The sequence below is a fragment of the Triticum aestivum genome, chromosome 2D (genome assembly GCF_018294505.1).
Source record: "Triticum aestivum cultivar Chinese Spring chromosome 2D, IWGSC CS RefSeq v2.1, whole genome shotgun sequence".
Taxonomy (NCBI): domain Eukaryota; kingdom Viridiplantae; phylum Streptophyta; class Magnoliopsida; order Poales; family Poaceae; genus Triticum; species Triticum aestivum.
Window position 1 is genome coordinate 429089331 of NC_057799.1, and position 10744 is coordinate 429100074.

At 50.6% G+C, this 10744-nt stretch overlaps 1 protein-coding gene across 1 annotated transcript; it reads left to right on the forward strand.

The window, feature by feature from the left end:
• The first annotated feature begins 8883 nt into the window (after positions 1-8883).
• On the forward strand, positions 8884-10622 carry LOC123049500 (probable glycerol-3-phosphate acyltransferase 2). Its single transcript, XM_044472407.1, has one exon. The coding sequence runs from the start codon at positions 8949-8951 to the stop codon at positions 10467-10469; it is 1521 nt and encodes a 506-aa protein (XP_044328342.1). The 5' UTR covers positions 8884-8948; the 3' UTR covers positions 10470-10622.
• Positions 10623-10744: the final 122 nt, after the last annotated feature.

Consider the following 10744-nt stretch of genomic DNA (forward strand, 5'->3'; position numbering starts at 1 on the left):
AGGCGGGTACTGGACAGCAGCTAAGCCCCCGAGTAAGAGGCTTGCTCGTCACTCGGTAGGATTTTTCAAATTTAGGAGCGTACTGGACTGCAGCTAAGCCCCCGAGTGAGAGGCTTGCTCATCACTCGGTAGGATATTTCAAACTTAGGCGAGTACTGGACTGCAGCTAAGCCCCCGAGTGAGAGGCTTTCTCATCACTCGGTAGGATTTTTCAAACTTAGGCGAGTACTGGACTGCAGCTAAGCCCCCGAGTGAGAGGCCTGCTCATCACTCGGTAGGATTTCTCAAACTTAGGCGAAACAGATTCGCAGCTAAGCCCCCGAGTGGGAGGCTTGCTCACCACTCGGTAGGATTTTTTTAAACTTAGGCGAAACGGATTCGCAGCTAAGCCACCCACTGGGGATTTCAGACACAAATATAAGCAACGACAATCATTTTAGAAGACTGTAAAACTCTTGTCTTTGATAAACAAACTACGAAGGTACTTATTACATCTCAACAGACCGATTGCTTGAATATAAAAGAGGCGGAGCAGTTCCGCATTCCAAGCGCGCGACTCGTCTTTCTTGTGCTCGACGTTGTAGAGGTGGTACGCTCCGTTGTGGAGCACTCTGGTGACAATAAAGGGGCCTTCCCAGGCAGGAGCAAGCTTGTGTGGTTTCTGCTGATCCACTCGGAGAACCAAGTCTCCCTCTTGGAATGCCCGACCCCTTACGTTTCTGGCGTGAAATCGACGCAAGTCTTGTTGATAAATGGTCGACCGGATCAGGGCCATCTCTCTTTCCTCTTCCAGGAGATCAACTGCATCTTGCCGTGCCTGTTGTGCTTCATCCTCTGAGAAAAGCTCGACTCGGGGTGCATTGTGGAGCAAGTCACTCGGAAGTCCAGCTTCAGCTCCATAAACTAAGAAGAATGGAGTTTGGCCAGTCGACCGATTGGGAGTTGTTCTTAGTCCCCACAGCACTGACGGAAGTTCATCGACCCAGGCTCCTGCTGTGTGTTTGAGATCACGCATCAGTTGGGGTTTCAGCCCTTTGAGAATCAATCTGTTTGCTCTTTCGGCTTGTCCATTCGATTGGGGGTGAGCGACTGAAGCGTAGTCGACTCGAGTACCTTGGGAAGCACAGAAGGCTCTGAACTCATCAGAATCAAAGTTTGACCCATTGTCAGTGATGATGCTGTGTGGAACACCATATCTGAATGTTAACTCTCTGATGAAGCTGGCAGCAGTACTGGCTTCAAGGTTTTTGATAGGCTTGGCTTCAATCCATTTGGTGAACTTGTCGACTGCCACGAGCACGTGAGTAAAGCCGCTCCTACCAGTCCTTAGAGGTCCCACCATATCCAAACCCCAAACAGCAAAGGGACAGACGAGTGGAATGGTCTTCAGGGCCGACGCAGGCTTGTGAGACATGTTGGAGTAAAACTGGCAACCTTCACACTTGTCGACTATTTCTTTTGCCATCTCATTTGCCCGTGGCCATTAAAATCCTGCTCGGTATGCTTTGGCCACAATGGTCCGAGAGGATGCATGGTGACCACAGGTCCCCGAGTGGATATCATTGAGGATCACTCGACCTTCTTCTGGTGTTATGCATTTCTGGCAGACTCCAGTCACACTTCCTCTGAACAACTGTCCTTTGATCACAGTAAAGGCTTTGGATCGATGGACGATCTATCGAGCCTCTTCTTCATCCTCTGGGAGTTCCTTCCTGAGAATGTATGAAATATACGGCACTGTCGAGTCGGGAGTGATGACCAAAACCTCCATGATCAAGTCGACCACGGCTGGGACTTCAACTTCAGTCGGATCTGTGGCACTCTTAGGCTGCGGGGGCTCTTCAGTGAAAGGATCTTCTTGAACTGAAGGTGTATGAATGTGTTCCAAAAACACGTTGCTGGGAATGGCCTCCCTCTTGGAACCTATCTTTGCCAAATCATCAGCTGCTTGATTTTTTAGTCGGGGTATATGATGGAGCTCTAACCCCTCAAACTTCTTTTCTAACTTTCTCACTGCATTACAGTAACCAGTCATAGCTGGGCTTCTAACGTCCCAGTCCTTCATCACTTGATTAACCACCAAATCTGACTCGCCGTAGACCATGAGGCGACGAACGCCAAGTGTAATGGCCATACGCAACCCATACAGGAGTGCTTCATATTCAGCTTCGTTGTTGGAGGAATCAAAGTGAATCTGGAGGACATATCTGAGTGTGTCTCCTCGGGGGGATACCAATACCACCCCAGCACCGGAACCATTCAGCATCTTGGATCCGTTAAAGAACATGGTCCAATGTTCCGAGTGAACTTGAATCGGCAATTGCTGTTCGATCCACTCGGCGAGGAAATCTGCTATTGCTTGGGACTTGATAGCTCTCTTTGCCTCAAACTTGATATCTAAGGGAAGGAGTTCAATCGCCCACTTTGCCACTCGACCAGTTGCATCTCTATTGTTCAAAATCTCTGATAATGGAGCGTCGCTGACGACTGTAATGGAGTGATCAGAGAAATAGTGTGCAACCTTCTTCGTGGTCATGTAAATCCCATAAACAAGCTTCTAATAATGTGGATATCTTTGCTTTGATGGAGTCAGAACTTCAGAAACATAATATACCAAGCGCTGAACTTTATAGGCTTTTCCTTCTTCTTCCCGCTTGACCGTGAGTACTGTACTGACAACTTGTCCAGTGGCTGCAATGTAAAGTAGTGAAGGCTCTTTGCTGATTGGGGCAGCGAGCACCGGCTGGGTGGAAAGCAGGGCTTTGAGCTCTACAAACGCTGCATCAGCTTCAGGAGTCCACTCGAACTTATCAGACTTCTTCATCAGTCGGTAAAGAGGCAATGCCTTTTCACCGAGGCGAGAAATGAATCGACTCAAGGCGGCCAAACAACCAGTAAGCTTCTGGACATCGTGCACACGCGCAGGGCGTTTCATCCGGAGTATAGCACCAACTTTCTCTGGGTTAGCGTCGATCCCTCGTTCAGAAACGAGATAACCGAGTAATTTTCCGCTAGGAACTCTGAATGTGCACTTTCATGGATTAAGCTTGATATCGTACCTTCTGAGGTTGGCAAAAGTTTCAGCAAGGTTAACCAGCAGGTCGGAACCTTTAAGTGACTTGACAACAATTTCATCCATGTATGCTTCCACATTCCGACTGATTTGAGTGAGCAAACACTTCTGAATCATCCTCATGAATGTGGCTCCGGCGTTCTTGAGGCCGAATGGCATGGTGACATAACAGAAGCACCCGAATGGAGTGATGAAAGCTGTTTTTATCTCATCGGGTCCATACAGTTGGATCTGATGATACCCGGAATAGGCGTCCAAAAAAGACAAGCGCTCACACCCCGCAGTTGAATCGACTATTTGGTCGATGCGGGGGAGAGGAAAATGATCTTTCGGGCAGGCCCGATTGATATGCTTGAAGTCAATGCACATGCGAAGTGAGTCGTCCTTCTTGGGGACCATGACAACATTGGCGAGCCACTCAGAGTGGTAAATCTCTCGGATGAACTCAGCTGCCAGGAGCCGAGCCACTTCTTCGCCAATTGCTTTTCTCTTCTGTACGGCGGACCATCGAAGATGTTCTTCGACTGGTTTCACTTTTGGGTCGACTCGCAAACGGTGCTCAGCCAGCCCCCTGGAAACACTCGGCATGTCAGAAGGTTTCCATGCAAAGATGTCCCAGTTCTCACGGAGGAACTGGATGAGCGCTTCTTCCTATTTGCTGTCGAGTATTGTTGAGACGTGAGTCGGAGCAGCATTGGGATCGGTCGGGTGGATATGAATCGGCTTCGTTTCACCGGATGACTGAAATGCAGAGTCTGTGGCAGGCTTCTTGGCTCGCAGCAAATCACTCGGATCTGCATTTTTCTGATACTCTTGCAATTCTACTACTGCCATTTGTGCATCGGCGATCTTTGAGCCCTTCTGGAAGCACTCTTCTGCCTTCTGCCGATTGCCAGTGATAGTGATCACTCCTCTGGGACCAGTCATATTCAATTTGAGGTACACGTAACATGGTCGAGCCATAAAACGTGCATATGCAGGCCTACCCAGAATAGCATGATAAGCACTCTGGAAATCCACGACTTCAAATGTCAACTTTTCCTTGCGGTAATTCTTGGAATCATCGAAAACCACGTCGAGGGCATCTGGCCGAGTGATTCAGCCTTCTTGCCAGGTATGACGCCAACCTGAAGTTGGGAGGAATCACTGCAGCCCTGATGGCTCTGCTGAAACACTCTGGACCTGAGACATGCACTCTGCTGCCAGTCGAATAATCTCTGTCATGACCTTCTGTGTGGGCTTTATTTCTGTCAACCAGACCCTGAACGAGAATAGATCTCGCATCAAAGCCCGGCTCTCAGTGGTCGCTGGAATCCTTCGCCCACCACTGTGAGGGCGTCTGTCATCGTGTTGCCGAGGCACGTATGACCCACTCCTTGGGGGAGGCGTGGGCACTCGACGACGATCATCATGGTCGAGTCGGTGATCATACTGCTCACGGTTTCTGTACTGTTCTCGCCGATCTCCACGTCCCTCACGCCTCGAAGGCGATCTTGGGCTATGAGCCGACTGAACTGTGTCTGCCACCACAGATCTGCTATGAATCCTATTCCACGACAGAGACACTGTTGTGTTCTGCTCTCCCGCTGCCCGGAGTAAAGCCCGGATCTGCATCAAACCTCTGCCTGCTTCTGACTGGGAAGGTTGAATCGACTCTGCTATTCGGGTTGCAGCTGTGAGATTCTGAATTGGAGTTCGGTATACCTGAGTTGGGGGCGGAAAAAGTTGTCGTCGACGGGACTCAGGAATCCGCTGCCGAGCACGCTCGTCGAGTGCGTGCTGGAGATTCTCCAGTCGAGTGCGCTCAGCCAAGTTGGCCAGGCACGCCTCCTCCAAGGCCTGGGCCTCGGGGGTTTCTCCAATGATAGGAGTGTGAAGTGCATCCATGTTACAGCGGCGAAGCTCTTCCCTCTGCTGCGAAGAGAGGGGCTCGGGGCAGTACTCCTCGTGGACGCGCGACGGATCGCCACCGCCATCGCCACCGTCGTCGCGGGGGAAGCCAGGAGGACTGTGCGGTCCATTGACCATCAGGACTTCCGCCGCGGGATCACTGCTGTCGCACTTGGATGCAGTCTCGGCGGAGCCAGTCGAACAGGCCGTAGAGAGTTTCGTCGGGCTCGATTGCCGTGACTTGTGGGGTGGCCGAGTGGCGAGCCACCGCGTGCCTCACCCACCACTGGAGCCGCGACCGACCGGAATGCTTGCGCCGGCGAACAGCAGGGAGCGAGGACGCCACAGGAGCCGACCGATACTGAGTCGACGGCTACCGCAGAAGGACGCCGCGGACGCACGCGTGAAAGTGCGTTGCCCCGCGGACGGGGAGCGCCTCAACGTCGAGTGGAGCCTCTTGGAGCCAAGCGGAGTCGTCGGCGACGAACACGAGCGCGTCGAGACGGATCTCGCAGCCCTCGGCCAATCCTCCACCAGAAACCATGATGATGGGGATCGGAGAAATTGCAACTTCTCCAACAAGTCGCTAAGACACCTGCCCCACGGTGGGCGCCAACTGTCGTGGTACTAAGACTAACAGTAGAATAGGGGGGTAAGTATGGAGAGGCAAGATCCTAGCTATGGCGAAGTTGTACACACGAGTTTTACGAGTTCAGGCCCTTCTCGGAAGAAGTGACAGCCCTACGTCTCGGAGCCCAGAGGTGGTCGACTGGATTATGTATGCGTGTGTTTACAGGGGTGCGAACCCTTGTGCATGTGGAGGGGGTGGCTTATATAGAGTGCGCCAGGACCCCAGCCAGCCCACGTTACAAGGGATTTAAGGTACATCAAGAGGGGGGCGTTACCGGTAACGCTAGTAATAAAGAGACATAATGACCATTAAAGTTATGATGTAAATGTCCGACCGTTGCAGTGCGGAGTGGCTTTAGATCTTCTGGCGGTCGAGTGACAGTCTCCATGGTCGAGTGGATGATGACTCCTCTTCGAACGCTTCTGGTTTTAGGGTAATGTCCTAGGGGAGGGTGTCTAGGTCAGGCCTATGACCCAACCCTAGGTACATGGCTTCATCACCGGTGGCTACCGAGTGAGGAGTATCGCGTTATTGGGCTTCGGCCCAGCTGGCGTCCGCTTGAGCGCCGATTTTGGAATCGGGCGCTGAACCGTTTCGGGGGAGCAACTAGTTAATGAGCGCTCCTTCGGGAGCCTCGCAACGATCAACGCCACTTGGCGCGCTCTCAGCCATTCGCCACGTGTCGCGCTCTGGACGCTTCCTCCAGATTTTTTTCCGCACATGTTTTCGGCCTTTTAAACGGTTTTTTCCGGGTTTTTTTCGACGTTTTGGTTTTCCCCCGGTCTTTCTTAGCTTTTCGATAAAAAAAATTGGAAAAAAAATTGCACGAAAAAAACGCGTTTTTTTCCGCGAAAGTCACGGTTTTTCTTCTGCGAGAGGCACGGTTGTGCTTTAGCGAGAGTCACGGCCGTGCCTTTTGAAAACGGAAAACAAACGCGTTTTCTGTTTTTTTTCTTTCGCGAGAGTCACGATTTTGCTTTCGCGAGAGTCACGGCATTGCCACTCGGAAAGGGAAAACAAAACGCGTTTTCTGTTTTTTTTCTTTCGCGAGAGTCACGGTTTTGCTTCCGCAAGAGGCAAGGTTGTGCTTTCGCGAGAGTCACGGCCGTGCCTCTCGGAAAGGAAAAAAATACGCGTTTTTTGTTTTTTTCTTTCGCGAGAGTCATAGTTTTGCTTTCGCGAGAGGCACGGTTGTGCTTTCGCGAGAGTCACGGCCGTACCTCTCGGAAACGAAAAAAAAACATGTTTTCTAATATTTTTTTTTCACGAGAGTCACGGTTTTGCTTTCACGAGAGGCACGGTTGTGATTTCGCGAGAGGCACGCCCGTGCCTCTTTCGAAAAGGGAAAAAAACCGTGCTCCCAGTTCGATTTTTTCACCCGGTTTTTTTCATGAAAAAAAGTTTGTCAAAACCTATCAACATGGGATCTAGTTTTGAAGATCTCGATGCGAGGAATCCAATACTGAAAACGGTTCGAGATTTGGACGCACGATTTAAGAGATAAAACGTATTGAATAAACGGATCTACGAAAAAAAGGAAAACTCTCATGTTGCGACAAGTGGCACGCTGCATGTGCGCCACTTGTCGTGACCTGAGAAAGTGGTGTGTTCTTTGCAACGAGTACTTCTTAATTAGTGATTTCGCCGTTTCAGCACGGAAAAAAGGGAGCTCCTAGTCAGCGCCTTCGGCGCCAACTAGGGGTTCTGGCGCCCACGCTACCGTGCTGTTGGGCCGGCCCAAAACGGGGGCTTGACCAAAAGGAATAAACCGGAAAAAATGGCGCGCGCGGGAGGATTCGAAACAGCGACGTCCTGTTCCACAGTACAACGCGCTAACCACTCGGCAAGTTAGCGAGACCTAATACTTAACATCCTTTTCCTTCTTTTGTTCTTCTTATTACTTTTCTTTCTCTTTTTTCATTTTTTGTTTTCTATTTCTCTTTTATTCTTCCTTATATGATGATTTTTTTTTCAAATTCGTGAACTCTTCTCAAGTCGATGAACTTTATTCATTTTCCGATGAACTATTTTCAAATTCGATAAAATTTGAAAAGAAGTACATCAGATTTAGAAAAAGTTCATAAATTTCTAAAAAGTTCATCAGATTTTAAAAAAGTTGATCGGATTTGCAAAAAGTTCATCGAATTTGTTAAAAAAATCATCAAAACTGGAAAATTTTCATCAAATTTGAAAAACAAAGTTCATCAAATTTGAAAAATGTTCATTGAATTTGAAAAAGGTTCGTCTATTTTGAAAAAAACTTCATCAAACTTGAAAAAAGTTCATCGAATTTGATAAAAAAATTCATCAAAATTGGAAAAAGTTCATCAAATTCGAAAAAAGTTCATCGAATTTGAAAAAGCCTCATCAAATTAGAAAATAAGTTCATTGATTTTGAAATAATTTCAAATTTTGAAAAATGTTCATCGATTTTCATATAAAAACGCAAAAATAGAAAACCATCAATTTAGAAAAAAACGAATTTTAAAAATACGCATTTAAAAAGGACAAAAAAAAAGAAAACCCAAATAAAAACCTCCCAGGATGTGACCACGGACCAGGAAAAAAACCCGGTTTGGGATGCTTCTGGAAGCTTCCCAAAACAGGGGACTCCCGTGGCTGTAGAGAACAAAGAAAATAAAACAATAGTTATGTTGCTAGTAATTCGATGGCGTAGTGCTTACTGTCATCGTAGAAGAAAGAATGATCGCGAGTTCGACTCTAGATGCGTGCATCCTTTTTGCCTTTTGACAGAACTGATCGCGGGTTCACCTCTAGATGGGCCGGCCCAACGTGGGGGCGCTGCAGGCGCCCGTTAGCAAATTGCCCTATAACTGGCGCTCAAATAGGGTTTGCCCGGAAAAAAGACTGAAACGTTCGTCTAAAAAAGAAGACTCCGAGACGTTGGGCCGCAGATCCAGCTTGCCTTGGTAATGGAATACATTTGTGTTTCCTATCAAAAAAAAAAAAGACTCCGAGACGTTCTCCGCAGGTCCCCTGGCGAACAACAGGGTCGCGCTGGAGGCAGGCGCGCCCTGGGCGATCGATCGCCAGGTAAACGGGTCCAAACGATTTTTCCATCCCGTGAGGAATAACAACTGCACAAATTTAAATATAGTTTTCGAACTCAATAGGAAGTACAGTACTGTCACAAGGACACAACACAATGTCAGACTCAAACTCCGAAGGAAGATCCTATCGGAATTGTAATTGGTAAAGGAAAATAGCCTGCGGGCATCGACCGGATTTGGATCAAGGTTCTCGATATAAATAGAGGGGGAGCTGCTTTTTCCCAAATCAAAACAAGAAGCTTGTTGGTTCGGCTCTACAACAAACAACAACGTACCAACATCGATGGAGACGTCCATGGCGACTTCGACGACGAGCAACCGCTTCGCGCACCGCATGCTCAGCCTCCACCGCCTCATCAAGAACAACCTCGTCTCATCTCTCCTCGGGGGCCACCGCCAGACCACGCCGCCGACGACGGGAACACCGGTGCCGCTTCCAGCAACACGCCTGCTCGGTAACAGCAAGACCGCCGCGGTTGTCGACGTCGACGCGCTGCTCCTGAATTCTTCGATGCCGTCTGCGGCGACTTTGTTCCCGCCTTTCTTCCTCGTCGCGGTCGAGGCTGGCAGCTTCGTCCGAGGCTTCCTCCTGCTGGCGCTCTACCCACTCCTCCGCGTCCTGAAGCACGGGGCGTGTTTAAAAGCCATGGCCATGGTCTCCTTCTGCGGGCTGCGGCGCAACGAGGCGGCGAGGATCGGGAGGGCCGTGCTGCCAAAGTATTTCTTCAAGGAGGCGGCGCACGTGGAGGCGCTAGCGAAGGTGGCCGGAGAGTCGCCGGAAGAGGTGAAGGTGGCGGCGGTCAGCAGGACTTTTCCAACGGTGATGGTGGAGGCGTTCTTGAAAGATTACGTTGGGTTCGACGCGGTGGTCGGCAGGGAGGTGAAGGCAGGTTACCGGTACTTCGCCGGCGTGATGGAGGACGAGAAGACGGACACAACGATGGAGAAGCTTATCGATGGGCTAAAGCAAACCGAGATGAAAAATACGTGCCATTACCCGAAGCCCATGATCTTCCACGACGGTCGGCTGGCGTTCACGCCGACACCGGCTGCCGCGCTCGCCATGTACATCTACTTCCCCTTCGCCATCGTCCTCGCCGTCGTCCGCATCGCCATCTACACCATACTCCCCCGGCGCATGACGGGCGTCGCCGCCGCACTTGCCGGCGTGCGGGTGCGCGTCACCGGCGCCCCTACTTCCGCGGTCGACGGAGCCACGGCAGGCGGCCGGCTCTACGTGTGCAACCACCGCACGCTCCTCGACGCGATCACCATCTCCAGTGCGCTCGGGAAGTCCGTCTTCGCCGTGACATACAGCCTGGGCCGCCTGTCCGAGCTCATCTCGCCCATCCCGCTGCTCCGGCTGACCCGCGGCCGCGAGGAGGACCGGCGCCGCATGGCGTTGCTGCTGGCGCGGGGTGACGTCGTCGTTAGCCCCGAGGGCACCACGTGCCGCGAGCCGTACCTGCTCCGGTTCAGCCCGCTGTTCGCGGAGCTTGCCGACGAGGTGAGTCCCGTGGCGGTGGACGAGCGCTCGACCATGTTCTACGGCACGTCGACGTCGCCAATCGACAAGTGTTTCGACTCGGTGTACTTCTTGATGAACCCTCGACCGGAGTACTCCGTCCACTTCCTGAAGCCGGTGCCCACCGGCGGCCAGAACAGCAGCATCGAGGTGGCGAACCAGGTGCAGCGGGTGCTCGCCGACGCGCTGGGGTTCACGCCCACGGCGCTGACGAGGAAGGACAAGTACATGCTGCTCGCCGGCAACGAAGGGACAGTGGCGACGAAGAAAAGCAATTAGTAGGAGTGAAGTGAGGTGTTGGTTTTGGGTATATTTAGTTTAACTGCATAATTCTTTCTTGTTAGTTGCATGTCAGAACGGTGAATTGAGTTTGTTTGGAATGCTAGAATTTATTATTTTTTGTAAGAAAAGTCAGATTAATTTAGTCCATTTACTGCAAGGCAGGAAAAGAGAGAAAAAAAAGGTCCAACCCAAGTTGTCTTGAAAAATAATAATGAATCAGTCGATTAATTCGACACGGTAGAGCCGTTAGATAAACAACGAACATGTTTGAT

What these genes read in the sequence shown, in the direction of transcription:
- LOC123049500 (XM_044472407.1), top strand. Translation starts at nt 8,949, where the DNA reads ATGGAGACGTCCATGGCGACTTCGACGACGAGCAACCGCTTCGCGCAC.